Source organism: Podarcis filfolensis (genome assembly GCF_964270895.1).
Source record: "Podarcis filfolensis genome assembly, chromosome: 2".
Taxonomy (NCBI): Eukaryota; Metazoa; Chordata; class Lepidosauria; order Squamata; family Lacertidae; genus Podarcis; species Podarcis filfolensis.
Genome location: NC_139605.1, coordinates 94146633 through 94163628, shown reverse-complemented (window position 1 = coordinate 94163628; position 16996 = coordinate 94146633). Strand labels below are relative to the sequence as shown.

The following is a 16996-nucleotide window of genomic DNA, read 5'->3' as shown; positions in this document are numbered from 1 at the left end:
AAGTTCCACGGAATAGTAAATTAGGCAGTAGCTCAGGAAGAACACAGCTGTGTAGAGAAGTAACAATCTTCCCAAAGATTAAACAGAGCTGTCAACATTGGGTAAGTGGAAAATTCAGCACAGAAAACCTAAGCCAGAGCAGAATCAGGGGACGAAACCTGCTTGCGTGAAATAGAGATGGAGCCAAGATGGAGTTCTGTGAAGAATAATGTGACGTATCTCTCAGCTCCCCCAAATCCCAAAAATCTTTCCCTGTTTGCTGATTGGTTCCTTTAATTTGTCCTTTACTCACAACTAAAAATTGGTTCTATACTGATAAATGCCATGATGGGGCAGAAATCATACCACTTTCCTTTAATGTGCAGGAACTTGCCAAGTGATGTGCTCCTGAGGTTTTGTCAGACTATACTGGGCCCAGACACAATTTCAAAAAACCAACTTTATACCTTCTTCGCACTATGGTCCATTGTGCCACAGCTTGGCCAATGCCTAGTCACCATAGCAACCACAAGTCTTCCACTTCATTTCAGAATTCAGAGGTCTGGGCTGAGAAAATATCTGCCTTCCCTTGCAGTGGAAAGCAGACAGTAATGTTGTTTATGAGCCAATCTGAAGCCAAAGACTTCTTCCCATCCATAGCTCTGCAGGTCTTGTTTTCAGTATCCCTGGATCTCCCCCAGCTAAGAACAGACCTACAAGTAGCCGCTAACTCTGGGACCTGTGCTTCCAGAGGGAAGTATCTAGGAACAGTTCAGGTGGCTAAATTTGAGAACCCCTAATCTCCCCTGTGGGATGTGCTAACTTTTGTGCTTCCTGAAATCTGCATTGCTTGCTCCCTGCAGTGGTGCTCCCAAAGAAAAAAGAGGTATGTGCTTTAAGGATAATGTTGTTTCCCAATTCCTTTTTTGCAGATCCAAGTTCTGTAATGTGATGCAAAGATACAGGACAGATTCACATAGAGTGCACATGACTCCCCCCACCCAAGATTCCTGCAGTTTCCCCTCAAAGAGCTACAATTCCCACAACCCTTAACAGTTCCCAGGGGTCTTTGGGGGAAATCCATGTGCATTAAATGTGCTTTAAATGCATGGTGCAGTCTGAATAAAACTCAGCATGAATTTTGAGTTTTATGAAGTATGGTGGCATCTTGTTTGGGCACAATCTATAAATCAGTTTGGTTTATGATTTAGGGCGATCCAAAGCTTATTCTGTAGTGCAGTGGTGCTGACATGCTGTTTACTTATTCAGACCGCACCCGTGCCTTTGAATCAAATAGGGAACTCAAATAGGGAACTCAAAATTGCAAACTGGCAAATGGGGACCAGTTTCCGCTTTATGCCTGAGCTTTCTGGTTGGAGCACTAAAGCAGGTAGCAGAGACATGTAAAAACACCGCATAAGCCATTAATGTCACTAAAGTCATAACTGTCCTGCTTGGTGGAGCAGAAGAGTGCACTGTTTTAGATTTGCAACCTCTGCTGGAATAATTTTACTTAATCTTTTCACTGAAATCTCAAGTTTCTGAAACTTTCAGTGTACTGGAAAAGGAGCTGGAACTCCTGTATGTTTTGTGGTTGCTGGTGTAGGGAGCCTGGGGGAACAGTATGAGAGGGAAGTGTTGAGTCTATGGAGGGGGGAAATACTTCTTCTTCTTCTGTTCACTACCATATTTTAGGGGTGGACTCAACATATTTGTCTGAAGTCTTTCTCCTGAACAGTGCTGAACTATATAGGTAAATAGAAATGAAGTACATATAGTTATTCTTGAGCTGTGTTGTGCTGCCAGCCACTATTCTGGTCCTCTTGCCAGTGTGGATCTATAACAACAACATATTATTATTATTTATACCCTGCCCATCTGGCTGGATTTCCCCAGCCACTCTGGGCGGCTCCCAACAGAATTAAAAGAACAATAAAACATCAAACATTAAAAACCTCCCTAAACAGGGCTGCCCGCAGTTTCTTATTACACACCTGCCATGTGCGAAGCTCTTCAAATGAAAACCTCCTCCTTCTGCACTCTGATGCAGCAGTACTATGAATGAGTAGGGTAAATGACAGAGGGCACATTGCTAGGGTTGTACATGCTGTTTGCTGCAAATGCAAGTCCTGAGAATGCATCCATATGTGTGGATGTGCCTCCATTAATTAATTAGAAACCTGAGAATTTTGCCCAAATTGTAAAGCATGTCTTTGAAAATGTTTTAAGCTGGGGAATAAAATCTTCCTTGGTAACAATGGGCATTCTTGGCATCTACACACACTTTCCTTGCTCTGCCTGCCTTCCAGTCTGGGGTTCTCCCTTTGGGCTGAGCTGGACCTTCCCATGTACTTTAGATTCTGGTCAAACACTATGATCCTACAAAGTAGGTAATGTTGTATCTCTCTCCTTCAGGTTGGCTGCACAGGACTACATCTGGACTGCTAATTCTCTGTCTGCTATGCTCTGGCTTAGATGACTCACTCCGTAAGTGTCTTTGTGTCCTCAGGCTCTCTGATCCTCCTCTGTTCAAGCAACAGCAGCTGTCATGGCTGTTGGGAATGGGACAAAGCTACAAACAGGTTCCTGACTCTTGGCTGTATGACTGCATGTCTTGGCTTGTGTTGCTTTCAAAGAAAAAGCCAGGCAGTTCTGTTCCATCCAGACTTTCTCACAGTGGCAGGACTCTATTAACTATGGATCATACCTGCATAGGAACCTGTTTCAGAGCTGTGGAGCCTATGGTCCTCCTGAAGTTGCTGGACCACAACTCTGATCATGACTGACTTTTGACCATGCTGGTTGGGGGTGATGGGAGTTATAGTTCAACAAATATCTTTGGGGCCAGAAGTTATCCATCCTGACTTAGGTCCCCCTCCACTTTTTCTATTGCTTGTGGGAGAGGGGGCTTGAAAGCTGACATTTGTTTGAATTCCATTAACTAGGAAACTCCTTCCCAATAATTAAATACAGCATTAATGCCAAACATTAATGCAATAATGTATGGAAGTTTTCTGTCCAATGATCTCTAGCACACTCAGCATGAAACCACTGCTTGCTTATGTATTTTTACACATGTGTTATCCATGTATTTTATATATAGAGAGTGGGGGAAGGCAAGGAAAGCCAAAACAGAGTTACCTTGAATTGCACAAATATTGTACTATTTCTCTCTATACGTAAAAGGTGTGTGTGTAGATCAAAATATTCAGGAGGCCCCATGTGACTTGAGCCTGGGCATACCAAGCAGATCCATATCTGGAAATAGTTTTTATCTACCAGATTATTTCCATACATCTAATGGGCCTGGGTTATTCCCAGAATAACTGACGAAGCTAACCTTTCCGTCCTCCTGCTCACACAATTTTACCGATACTTTTACTGGTATAGTCTTGAGTTGTTAGAACTGATGAATGTTAATTCCAGCCTCCAGTTTTTCTGTGTGAATTTAGATAATAAATATCTGCATGCATATCCAGGACAGTGCCTGACATACAGCAGCAGCTAGCATTTGACAGTATACAACAGCTGACTTGCAGTACCATTCGGTAAATTTTTGACTAACCCTATTCATTCTTAAGCAGTTGTTAAATGTCCTCTAGAACGACATGGAGAAACATACACTGAACTGCGATGTAAATTTTGATTTTGACATTTAAATGTGAGGAAGTTCTGTCATCCAAATCTGATCCAAGAAATTAGAGCAATGTATTAGATTCTGAATTTTGTTTCCTTTTTTAAAAAAAAACTGCAGTAATTCACAGTAGCAGCTCTAGAATTCCATCCATGCTCATAAATAGAATCAGGTCCCACAATTTCAGAATAGGTAGAAGAGGGCAGGGTAGAGAGGTATCCATTCAGTTCAATTCAAGGATGCTATGACTAGCTCTCTGGCACCTCAAGCTTCTTCTTGTAGCTTGTAGTCTGCTTCTGTTAGCCTTTCACTTTTTGTGTCATCTACTTACTACAGATCTATATGATGGAGCAGTCCGGCTGGCTCAGGGAAACTCTCTCACTGAGGGCCGTGTGGAGATCTACTATAATGGCGAGTGGGGGACAGTATGTGACGATGGCTGGGATATTATGGATGCACACGTGGTCTGCCGTTCCCTGGGCTTCATGAATGCAGTAGAAGCAAAGCAAGGGGCAGCATATGGGGAAGGTACAATACAGATTTTCATCCCTTATGATATAGAAGAATAGTGTATGTACGCTACTGTTTCCTTTACCCTGCCCCATTGCTTCCTAGACCCAAATCCTATGTTACCTGGGTGTGTTTAGCCTGGAGAAGAGAAGATTAAAGATGGTATTCAACTAAGTTTTACTCAGAGCGGACCCATTGAAATTAATGACTAAGCAGGGTCCATTCATTTCAATGAGTCTGCTTTGATTAAACACCACCCTATAGGAAGACATGGTTGTTCTTGTTTAGTCGTTTAGTCGTGTCCAACTCTTCGTGACCCCATGGACCAGAGCACGCGAAGCACTCCTGTCTTCAGAAGACATGGTAGTGGCCTTCAAAAAATCAGAAGGGCTGTCACACAGAAGACGGAACATATTTTTGTTGTTGTGGCTTCAAAAGCTGGGACTAGAACCAATTGGTGGAAATTACAGAGAAGTGAATATTCTCTAACATTAGGAGAAACCTCCTAACCGTAAGAGCCGTTGGACAGTAGAACAGGCTGTCACATAGGAGGCAATGGGCTGTCCTTCAATGGAGACATGGAAACAGGCTGAGCCCCTGTCTGTATGGGACCTTTCCCATTCTTTTCGCATCCTCAATTTAGCCCCCCCCCCCTCTTCCTCCCTATGGAACTCCCTTCCCTCCAAGATACAATCTGTGGGGTCTCATGAGTTTTTGCTGCCAATTAATACATACTTTTTCACCTAGGCTGTGGTTTTCTTTAACTGAATGCTACTCTTTGCATCTTGAATTTTTTACAGTGATACCTTGGTTCCCAAATGGCTTAGTTGTCAAACAAATCGGCTCCCGAACGCCGCAAACCCAGAAGAAAGTGTTCTGGTTTGTGAACGTTTCTCGGAAGCCAAACATCCTCCGCAGCTTCCGCGGCTTCTGCTTGAGTGCAGGAAGCTCCTGCAGCCAACTGGAAGATGCGCCTTGGTTTTCGAATAGTTTCGGGAGTCAAAACCACTGTACTTTGTTTTAGAGCACTTCCAGATGGCACATTTATTGGGCACTCATAATGATTTGTTTGCAAAAAGTTTATGGTGAGGTTATACAATGCCAGAAGTTTATCTAAGTATTTGTGATTTCTTTGCGGGAAGGTTATACAACGGTGCTCTAAGTGATTGTTATTTCATGCTTTCCAGTGCTTTTTCGAATCACTTGCCTTACCACAAAAAGTCCATGGGGGATTTATTGTGCAAGAGCGCCTGTTATTTGGGCAGTCTGAATTTGCCAATATGCAATTGAATCCCATTCACAAAAATGCAGCAGTCTGGAAGCATCCTTGGACTTTTTTGTTGTGAATTTTAATTGTGTAGTATTTTAACCACTTTTGAAATGTTTAAATTCTCATTGTAATGTGCTTTGTTAGGCACGTTGCTTGAAAAGGGGTATATAAATGCACCAGCCAGATAGATAGATAGATAGATAGATAGATGATAGATAGACCTCTAACTCTTATTTTGTGAGAACAATTGTTTATTTTTAGTTTTTAAACGTTTAAAAGTGCAATGCTTCTGCATCCAAGTCAGTGCAGCATGACGAGCATGCAACTGAGCTCTGGCTCTGAGGAATGATTGAGCACAATTGATCTTTGCTGTAAATTGGAGGCATGTTTTGTATGTTGGAAATTACCGTATTTTTCGTCCCATAGGACGCTCCATCCCATAGGATGCACGTAGTTTTTTTGGGGGTAAATAAAGGAAATTTTTTCCCCTTTATTTCCCCCCCAAAACCAGGTCGGGGAAACCGAACCAGGTCGAGGAACAGCGGGATGGCGGCGCTGCGCCTCCTTGCTGTCCCCCGAGCTTGTGGGGCTGGCCGATGTCTGTCCAGCGTGCGGGGCGCTTCTGCGGATGTCTGTCTGGCGTGTGGGCCGCTGCGGATGTCTGTCTGGCGTGCGGGGCGCTCTGCTTCAGGGCGCCTCTCGCGCCGGGCGGCAGGCTGCTGTGCGCACTGACCCCTTTCGCTCTCCAAGCTTCAGCGAAAGCCTGCATTCGCCCCATAGGACGCACCCAGATTTCCCCTTCATTTTTGGAGGGGAAAAAGTGCGTCCTATGGGGCAAAAAATACGGTAATACAAGCCTCAGCTCCACTTCTGACCTACAATATTAGCAGTGGGCTATATCAAGTCAATTGTCTTTCTCTTTCTCTGCAATCTACAACATGGGGCTATTATTTATTGTTATAGGTTAAAACAAAAAGTTCTTCCTTCTTCTCTACTCCCTATCTCTGGTGTGACAGACTGCTGTGTTTGCTTTCTTCACAGGACTGGGTCCCATTCTTCTAGATGATGTCGATTGTATTGGGACAGAGAAGTCTCTTGTACAATGTAGATCTCAAGGCTGGTTGTCGCAAAACTGTGGACATGGGGAGGATGCAGGAGTGGTGTGTGAGAAGAGTGAGTCCTCAGTGTGATGTGGTTAGCTGTGTCATCAAAATATCCTAGGGTCACAGGTGTCAATGGTGGCAGCAGGGAGCATAAAATTTACCCAATTACAGATAGGGGGTGCCCAGGTAGAACTACTACTACCTTGCTGTACCAGTTCAAACCTAGCCCTGCTGGTTTTGCTATGTCAGTCTGTTGTTCATTATTTCAGTTTTCAGATGCTTTTGAGTGACAGCCAAAAGTGCCTGTTTGGCAATGGAACAGATCCCCGCCTCCATGCAACATGAATTCCCTTTCCTCTCCTCACCCCTGCAGCCCCCCCCAATATCCTCAGATCCACTCCAGAAGGTTGGGGGACCCAACAGAGGGGATGATGAAAGGGGAAGAGAAGTTCCATTGTGCTTGCCAAATGCTGGCTATCACTGTTTGGCAATACACCTAAACTAATTCCATACATTTTTATTTATGCAAGTAAAGTAATTTCCCTGCTGCTATTATTCCATAACCCTCTCTCTCATTTTGGAGTGGGGCTATTGGTTATTGCATATTATACTGCAAATTCATGGTCAGCGAGGTTTTCTGTTTTCCCCATGACTCATTTTTGTTTCCATCATTCCAGAAACTGAGTTTTTCCTGGATCATTCCAGAGGTTTTCCTGAGGACCTTGGTAAACTGTATGACAGCCAGCAGGACTGTGACCTCAACATCACTGTGCTGATAGCAGATAACAACACTGAAGTCCTGAGTCTGTGTGCACATAGACTGATTCTTCGTACAAACAGTGAGGCCAGCCTTCTTCTCCAAGGAAGCACACTGAAGGTAGATGAAGAGTGCCTGCCCAATGTGAACAGCTTTCTCAGGTAAGAATAGCAAGGGTTTGACATAGCAAGTCTGATTCTCCTGACTTTCTATGCATTCAGTGCATCAACATGAGGCTGTAATGGGCAGTATTTGAGCCATACAGGAGAGCACACTGTTCTATTAGCTCCTTCACTAAGTTGATCTAAAACAGAGCACTCACTCAGACAACAGAAGCACCTCAAAAGGCTTCTGCAAAATGTGTTCAGTCTGAAGGGCACAGAAAAACATCTGTGTAAGGGCCAGCATCTCTGCTTTGTGTGTCAGGCAGGGGCGGGGATTGTTTTCAGGTATTTGCAGGTAATGTGGGGCTTACCCCCAAGACTGAATCTAGTTCAGCTAAGTTACAGGCTTAACTGTAATAAATGATCTAGTGGATCACACTGGTCTTGCTTGTTGCCTTCCCCTTTCTCCTTATGGTCGGAAGGTAATGAAAACTAAACATGTCAGTAAGTCTTCACCTTTTTCTATTGCTTGGATTTGGATTTGAGGCACCACAAACATTCTTTTCAAAGTCCTGAGTCTTTCTCTTTCAAAACCCATCATGATAAAAATAAGCAGCTGCTGTATAGCCATTATCTCATTTCTTAAGTTTCCTTCTGTTCATGCAGGTATTTCTACTCGCGGCAGATCAGAGTGACACTGCATTCAGTAAAGTGCTTCCACAAGCTGGCTTTGGCCTACGGAGTTCCAAGCCTGCAAGCGTACTGCATCCAGGTCTTCCCCAACTTATTTCCATTGGACCTCACTTTTCATGTTCACCTGAAGCTGTACAACTACAGCCTGGCCAGTGGAGATGCCCAGCTGCAGGATCTCACCATGCAGCACCTAGCCTGGAACTGTGAGGCCTTGACTCGCACTGAGGCCTGGTTGGCCCTGACGCCAGAGATGATGGAGGCCCTGCTGTCTCGTACAGATGTTGTGATTCAGAATGAATGGTCCCTGCTGAAAGCTCTGGACCAATGGGCTCATACCAATGAAATAAAGGAAGGCCACGTGGAAAAGATCCGCTTTCCTATGCTTTTGCCAGAGCAGCTGCTGGAGCTCCAGTTCAACCTGACCTTTTATGAGACTTATAAGAATATTTTCCAGAGGAAGATTATGGAGGCTCTTGAATTCCACACAGTGCCACTCAGATTCCTAGAGCAGTACAAGCTCCATGACCTCACAAGTGATTCACACATCCCTCGTTTTTACACTGAGCCCACTTGGAGCATGCACCTAAGCTATGGCTTCTGGTTGCAGCAGTATTTTCTTGGATCCCAAGTCACCCAGCAACTTGAAACAAACAAGCACCCTAGCTTTCTTTTCAAGATGCAGAAGATAACCTGGGTCTTCAACTACCACAGCCCTGAACAAAACCACCAAAATGGTACATGCTCTTCCTCAGACATTACCCCTGTTAGCTATCTTGCACTGGAAGGTTCTTCTGATGACACCATCCATTACAATAACAAAGCACTCTTGCTCTGCCAAAGTTCCTATATCGCAGGTATTGTCAGTTTTCAAAATGGTACGGCCGTGGTTCCCAATGCCACCTTCTTCCCATGCCCAACTCGCTACTCAGGTTTTATTGTTGTGGTGCGTCCCAGTTACAAGCTGAACACATAAAAGGCTAGGATTCTCTGTTGCAGGCAGAATATATAACAAGTCAAAATCTGCCCTTGAGGCACATCTCATAGTACCTCAGCTTCTATTGTTGTCCTAGCTGCTTCTCTAACTGTTGATTCAGCATTGTGTCTTGATAGTCCAAGCCAGCATCTATATCATGGTGAGCTAATTCAAAGTGGATAGGTAATTTTATTCACCCTCGAGTTTGACAGATGCATCTACAATTAATCCTAATTAATTGAAGTCCCCATGCTGTTGGATGTGCATTCCCTGCCCCTTTATATCCCCCTAGCTTGAGATTCTCTCTTAATAAAATTTGAAAAACAAGTTGCCAACTTTCGCTTTCAGTATTATTATATTATTAACATTGATTTATTAATTGCCTTCTAAACCACCATCTCAATAAGATTTACATATGAAACAATTAAAAACAGTTAAAAATACAAAAATGAACACTTTTTAAAAGACTAAATCTCTAAGAAGTGGACACTCGTGGCAAAGACCCATTTAGCCTGTTGGAACAAAAATGTCTTCAGTTGTTTCCAGAAATTGGAGATTGTGAACATGAATGATATTCCAAAGAAAAGGGGTAGCAACACTAAAAGCTACACATTTTTGGTGATCCAAAAAGCCGCCGCCGCCATGCCATTCTTCTAAAGATATCAGACAAAAATGTCTTTGAGCATTCACAGGATGACCTTACCATAGAGTCAGCTGCTATTCTGAAAAACTGACCTAACAGCAGTGCCTCTGAACATGTGCAAAGTATGTTCGCCTTGTGAAGGGCACTAGTTTCTTTCTTTTTGTAACCTCGTAGAATTAAAGAATCCCTGTCTTCACGCAGTTTCTGTGATAAGCCTACGTAGCTGGGAGGGAAAAACTAGTAGTCATGTACAATACTTCAATCCTGTCCAGGAGTGCCATCTTGGCCCCACGACTGTGGGTGCCTGAGGCCATGGGTGCCATGCAACATGCATGGCCCTGGCGCTGAAATTTGTGGGTGCCCAGCCCCTTCATGGGGAATTTTATGGGTGCTCAGGAACCCAGGGTCCCAGGGAGTCGGCACCTATGATCCTGCCAGTGCTTACTTTGAAGTAAACCACTCCAGGGCTTAGTCCAGCTATGTACAGTATTCATACAACTGCAGCAGTAAAAGAATGGAAAGATTTATTCAGAAAACACTGAACAGAACATAAATTCAGGCATATAGATCAGCAGTCTAGCAATAAAACTTCTCACATAGTGGAAAAGGGTCAAAGTCAGAGATGCAGGGTTAAACCATTTAAAACTTTTAGATTTCCTAGAAAATTACTAAGCCACATGTATATAGACTTCAGCCTTCTCAGTCTGAGATCAACTGTCAATCTGCCAAATTGGTTTCAGCTGGTTGTTTGCTCATGCTGCTCTATCTCTAGGTGAAAAGACATAATTTTAGGTGGAAACAGTGACAGCTCATGCCCACTGGACCTGGTAGGGCTGTTAGGAAGTCTGGGGTGTGTGGTCAATTAAGTCTCAGTGCATGACCAGTTCTAGTTTTCTCCCTATCCTTCTCCCTTGCAAAGATACCATGGGGACTTAAGCTTTGCAGTTGTACAAATACTTAAGCAGTACCTACCTAAACTGAAAAGTGTCTTACTGTACTTTGGTTCAGAAGAGGTCCCGGCTGTCACAGTTGATTCTCTGTGGGAGAAAAGCTGCATTTCAATGCAAAGGAAACAGTGCAAATGGGAGAAGAATGTGATCAATTACATATGGTTTGTGGACTGAAAGCAACGAAAACAGCAAATATTTATCATGTTTGCTGTATTGATTTCCAGTCCAGACATGGGGCAAATAAGCGAACACTGATCATTTGCACTCCTGTTTCCATTTGAATTCTCTGACATGCTTGCCAAGGAGCTGTTTAGCACCATGTCTAGTTTGGTTGTTAGCATTAGTCATACAGTTGCTCAGACCAGGAAGCAGGCTGCTTGACCCGGAAGCTTTTAAAGGGGCTCTGGGCACACTTCCTGTCTTGCAATGCTGTGGCCTGCTGTCAGAAAAATGATTCCATGTCCACCATTTCTTCTAGTTCCCTTCTCTCATCAGAGTACACAAGCCAAATCCTTGCTTGTTATATCTGAGTTCTGGCTTCCAAATCTGGAGGAATTTCCCACAATATAAGGCATCCCTCCTGTGCTGGGGATAATACGACCAGATTCCCTTAAATAATTTATACAATAACATGAATGATTTCTATAAATAAGTGCATGTAAAGTTACCATGGAAGAGCAAAACTAAATAAATAAAAACTGTGTGTGCAATTGCCATCTATCCCACATCACATCACATCACATCACATCAGTATCTGTATTTATGTCCATTCTACTGGCTATACAGTAATCCCTTGGCAGTTTAATAATATATATTGATAGGACACCCACCCCCTGACTTTGTGGCTGCAAAGAAGCAGGTTGTTTGATTGCCAGGATCTCTTACCTCTTTCTTTTATTTAGTTTTCCCCCTCTGATGCTCTTATGCCCCTTGGGGAAGGGCTGTAACTCAGTGATATAGTGTCTGCTTTGTGTGCAGAAGATTCGAGGTTCAATCCCCAGCATCTCAAGGTAGAGTTGAGAAACACTCCTTCCTGAAACCCTGGGGAGCCACTGCCTGCCAGTGTAGACAAAACTAAATAAGAAGGACCAATGGTCTGATTCAGTATTAGACAGCTTCCTATATGTCTCCTATATGTTGCACATAAGGATAGGGATGGTTTTCCAGCTCCAGAGAGATTTCCCTCTCTCCCTCAGAGGCGGTTTGCGACACACATAGCAAAAAGTGTGTCATTTCCTGAGCATGATCAGCATTTTAAAAGTTGCTTTAATGGTTAAGGTGAGGGTGAGTCCAACAATGAGCACTGTCAGCACTTCAAACAGGAAAGCAACACCGCAAAAGCTGAAGAACAAAGAGAACCTGATTGGCCACAAATGCCTTGCAAGGGACAACATCTTAGCAGTGGTCCTGAGGACGTTTGCCTCTCATATATTCTGACAATGTAGGCTGTCTCTGCACATGATTCCCATCAAGTGAGTGAGAAGCTCTTCTATCTCTTTCATAAGTCTTCCTCCTAAACACATCCAGGGCTGGGGCTCTTCCTTAGTTTTCCCTAGTTCTGTATCAATTCATCACTCCTGTGCCTGTTTTTCTCTCATAAAAGTTCAGGAAAATGTTTTGCCTACTTTTTGAGGGGAGGGCCTGCATTTACTTTTAAAAAAAATATTTAGTGGTAAATTAGCAAATTTACGAATTTGTTCTTGTTCTTAAGGTATCTTCCACAGCAGAGCCCTTTAACGCTGCTGAGGAATTTCACTTGAATCAAAATGGAGGCTCCACACAGCACTGAATTTAGCTTTCTATTTTCCAACAATGCTGTTCTCCACAGTCAAGATCCTTCTATGTTTACTTACAAGCTCTATTCAGTAAAGGTCCCTTTGAATGTTAAATTAAAACCCTGCCAATGTTATTGCTTCCTGTTGATCAAAGCTGGAGGATTACTGATTAAAAGCCTGTTAATTGCCTCTTGAATAGGGATCAGAGGCAGCATGCCAATGAGTACCAGTTGCTGAGAAACAGCCGTGGGAAGGGGGCTATTCGTCTCATTTTTAAAATAGTAAGATAGTGTTATTTCATCATTACAAACTCAAAAAAGAAAAGATAACAAAACATTAACAAGTAATTAAAGTCCCCGCCCCCCAAAAAGAATCTGACATTGGGGCAATTAAGGAGAGACTATTCAACAGGCAATTTACAGGCCACAGTCAACAAGAAATAAAGGCACAGCCCTTTAAATAGAGACCTGCCCGTCCACACTAGACACACAAATGCCGTGATTGCATTTTATTGCAATATTGTAGGTCAGGAAAAAAAAACAGAGGATGGCCTCCTGTTTCCCCGCCTCCCAACCTATAAATTTGCAATAAAATGCAGTATCTGTAATTTTTTCTGCCCTATGTGGAGCCACTACTTTCATATCCTCTTATCCAGGATAGGGGTGAGTCATTTTGGGAAAGCTAGATGTGTTGTTGTTGTTGGTTTCTAAACTGCCCTTTACCCCATAGGATCATAGTGTGGTATACAGCAAAGTAAACACATCACAAATGCAATAAAACAGATTTGAACCATAGCATCAAATTCACCCACCCCTCAACTACAAATCAGCAGTGGACATTGTTCCAATACCCAAGCCTACCATTGTCCCCTAAACATCAGCATAAAGAAGTACATATTGAGCCATCAGCAAAAGTTCATCAATGAAGGACACAGCTGTATTCCCAAGGTGAGGGAGTTCCACAAATTGTCCAGGGCTGGGGGAAGAGGGCACAGAGAAGGTCGTCTCCAAGGTCGCCACATGATGAGCAAAGCATATCTGTGGAACCATAAAAAGGGCCTCCCCTGCAGATCATAAGGCCAGGACTGGCAGGTATGAGAAGAGACTGGTGCTTTTTCGTGTATTTTGGTTTTAAATTGTCCAGGGCTTTGTACATCAGAGTTCAGCAGCAAATAAGCAGCCAGTATAGCTCCTGGAGGACGGGCGTTACATGAATTCCCCTTGCTGTATCACTCAAAACTCTAGCAGCTCTGATCTGCACTAGTTGCAGCTTCTGGACGATCTTGAAGGATAGCCCAACACAGAGGATATTACAATAGCTTAAACAGGAGGTGGGTAACTGTGGTTGGGCTATCCTGGTCAAGGAAGTGTTGCAGCTGATAAACCAGAGATAGGTGGAAATAGTCACTCCTAGTCACCTACTCTCCAGTGACACAGCTACAACCAGGAGTGCCCTGCAATTCTGCCTAAAACATGCTGTTTCTTTAATTCCCAGGTTGGTTCCTAACCCAGGATTTCTATGAATCTGTAATGCATGTGTTAATAAACCATTATAGGGATTTGTGGGGGCTTACCCTGCCATTTGGCAGAGTGAAGCCATCTGCTTTAGGCAGCATCATAGGGTGGGGGGAACTGATGAAAGCTGAATTTGTTGCCTGAATGATAAAGCAGGACTTTCTAAAGTGTTGGCCCTAGCAGGGTGGGGCCCCCCACTTGTGCTCTGATTCAGGCAGGAAAATGTTTTGGATGTGCACCGAGAATTTGGTTAGAACAGCTCCCTCCCTCCCCCCACCTCATGCCTGGGTCTGTGCTAGTGGGTGTGGGAACTGCAGATGTCTGAGTTCCAGGATTGGACCAGCCCTTGGCCTGTGTTTACTAAGTGTCCACGCTTTCTGTGCTGTGAGCAATAAAGCCCGCAAATGGCTGCACATGTGTTTCCATTTATCTCCAGCCATGACTCACTGCTGGGCGCTCAGCCGGCTCCACTCCCTGGCCGTCAGCAGGACCCGCCTCCACCCTGGCTTCCTGACCTTAGCATTGTCAAAACACTCATGCAGATCCTTCTGCGCCTGTTGCAATTTTTCTGCACATCCCCGGGGCATTCTGAGGCTGCTGTACTGCGACTGGACCTCCTTCTCTTCGGCAACCTTGGTCTGAATTCAGAACATGGGGGCTGGGAGGGACCAAGTGGTCAATGCCCTTGGCACGTTCAGAAATAAGGATGGCGTGGGAAAAGGTCAAGATCTGGTGACTACATGAAGTGCCAAGGTAGAGCAGCAGAGTTAAGACACAGCAATGTTTGCCCTTGCCTGTTTTCAACAGATGTGAGTTAGAGAGGAGCTCAGGGCAGTCCCAAATCCCAAGGAGAGGAACAGATTACAGAAAAGGGGGAGAATATTTTTTTCCTTTTGTAAAATGGATCATATGCTCATCATGAGCATGCTGCTGATCTTGAATGGCCAGGCTTCCCATCAATATAGAAGCCATCAGTGGAGGTGACCAATTAGGGAGAACGAGGCACTGCCTCAGTTCGCCCCCACAGCCCCTGCCTTCTTACTTACAACCAGTCCAGAGGGTGGCCTTTGCTGTCAGCTTTGTCTTCCTTAGTCTCAGCAGGGAGGAAGATAGGGACAAAACCAGAATGAATTGGCTGTGTTTGCGCCTGTCATTGGCTTTGGCTCATTTCTGGTGACCTTATGCTCTACCAGTCCTAATGAACATCAGTCACCACTGGAAGTCAGTTGCTGCTGCAAGGAAGAGACATCATTCAGGGTACCCCTAATTCTTTGGAATTGTTTGAGGAAAAACCAGGGGGGAAGCTTGCGGACAGCTTAGATATAGGGAATGCAGCGCCCAACACACACACTGCTCCTTCAGCATGTTCAGGCCATAGCAGACCCCTAACTTACATGGAATTACCTGGAACCTGGCCAAGATGAATCTCTATGCGTGTGAAGAATATACAAGACTGTATGTTGTACAACTCACTTCAACTTAGTTAAAGTGCTTGGGAAGGCCTCTCAAGCTTATGAAAGGGAGACTCTAGAACATAGTATCTGAGGCTTTTGCCTCTTGAGGTCATGTCGTTCTCACTTTCCTCTGTGACTAGACTCATGGTCTGAGGATTGAGAAATCCCTGTATTTTGGAAAGCAGCAGAAGCCACTTGGAAGAAGAAGCTGGGCAGTCTCCTGCCTTGCTGCCAACAGCTGAAATGCATTTCCTCCTCTTGCTATGAGATTCCATCTGGCACAACAAGGGTGGGAACTTAGCATGTTTTTAAGAGTTGAGCTGCAGCGCTGAAAACAACTTCTGCAGCTTAATTCGAGCCAGGTCTCAATGACATTTCACCTCAGAAACTATTTTCAGGGCTATGGTTCATCCCTAAAACATGAAGAGGAGTAACAAATAAACAGGGTGCCACTGTGCATGTGCAGAAGTCCTCTGTCTCACTGGAGTAATCATAAATAGCTCCCCAACATCTGGGATTAGAAGACTGGTAGCAGTAGACCAGCTGATGGAATTCCAGATGATGATTGTTTTCAAAATCTTTGATTCATCACTGATAACAAAGATCAAGCTGGTTTAGAAATTTCACGTTCTGATCTGGAAGCACTTTGGTAGCCCAGTGGTGAAGCTGGTTTATATATTCTTCTAGAATGCCTAGCATTTATATGCTGGCATTAACCAACTTCCTCAGCCCCCTGGGGAAGACAAAGGTAGAGAAACTGAAGGGACCAATTCACTGATTTTCTCCAAGGGAAGGAAAAATTATCCAATAATTTATTGGTGGTCAGACTCAGTATTATTAGTGGCACTATCACAGATTCTTTCTCCCAGCCCCCTTTTTGGTACAGCTGGAGAAATGTGTTGTGAAAGGGGGCATTATTGGTTTCTTTCTGTTCTTATTTTTATCATGTATTTTGTGGGGGTTTTTTAATTGTAATTTTATGTTATGAACCACCCTGAGATCTACGGGTTATACGGTGGTATAAAAATGTAATAAACAAACAAAAAAACAGCTGTGCTGGTATCCTGGTCACCATTTTTGTATCCTGCACAATATTCTGGAATCTAGTATACTTCTGGGTCGCAGTGAAAGGAAAAGTGGCAGCTGTCGCAAAAATTGTGGAAAATATTCAGAGAAAATTCGGCAAAGTAACCTTTTTCTAGGTGGGGGCAGGTGAGAAAAAAATCTCAATTATTTTCCCTCAGAAAAATGTTGGCCCAGTTCTGCCATATTTCCTCTGGCAGCGTCCTGTCAGAATGCCTTGGGGAGTTCTATTGCCAACAATGGCTGCCTTGCCAACAGTGGCTGGGCCTCTTTTTTTTCTTTTTTAGGCCACATCTGACATAAGACATCACTGGAGGACTTACCTCTCCTCCACTGTCACCCACATCACTTAGAGGCCTTCTCTCAGCCAATATCAGAGTGCTTCACTGGGAGAGCTGGGAAGCAGAGCTCAACTCAGTCAGCTGTGCTGTGACAGGCCTGCTCCATCAGGCCTCCTCTCCCCTCAACTGCCATATGGGGGCAGCCATTCCATCAGGTGGCCTGAACAGTGCCAGCTGGTCAATATGAACTGTTTAGAAATTGGTGCCTGAATT

General features: G+C 44.0%; 1 protein-coding gene and 1 long non-coding RNA gene across 3 annotated transcripts; one reads left to right on the top strand and one right to left on the bottom strand.

The window, feature by feature from the left end:
* The first annotated feature begins 2353 nt into the window (after positions 1–2353).
* On the top strand, positions 2354–9350 carry LGALS3BP (galectin 3 binding protein). Its single transcript, XM_083598779.1, has 5 exons — positions 2354–2466; positions 3950–4141; positions 6435–6566; positions 7174–7414; positions 8024–9350. The coding sequence occupies exons 1-5, from the start codon at positions 2373–2375 to the stop codon at positions 9021–9023; spliced, it is 1659 nt and encodes a 552-aa protein (XP_083454905.1). The 5' UTR covers positions 2354–2372; the 3' UTR covers positions 9024–9350.
* Positions 9351–10173: 823 nt separating this feature from the next.
* Positions 10174–15650, bottom strand: LOC310755724. Of its 2 annotated transcripts, none has more exons than XR_014544470.1 (2): positions 14952–15650; positions 10174–10703 (listed from the first exon to the last, which is right to left on the bottom strand). It is a non-coding gene; the product is annotated as an uncharacterized lncRNA (long non-coding RNA). The 2 variants fall into 2 exon arrangements; XR_014544471.1 differs by lacking the exon at positions 14952–15650 and adding an exon at positions 11502–13934.
* Positions 15651–16996: the final 1346 nt, after the last annotated feature.

Coding starts and splice junctions, on each gene's coding strand:
- LGALS3BP (XM_083598779.1), top strand. CDS start 2,373: ATGTTGTATCTCTCTCCTTCAGGTTGGCTGCACAGGACTACATCTGGA. Junction 2,467..3,949: donor TGGCTTAGATGACTCACTCC/GTAAGTGTCTTT, acceptor TACTTACTACAG/ATCTATATGATGGAGCAGTC. Junction 7,415..8,023: donor AATGTGAACAGCTTTCTCAG/GTAAGAATAGCA, acceptor CTGTTCATGCAG/GTATTTCTACTCGCGGCAGA.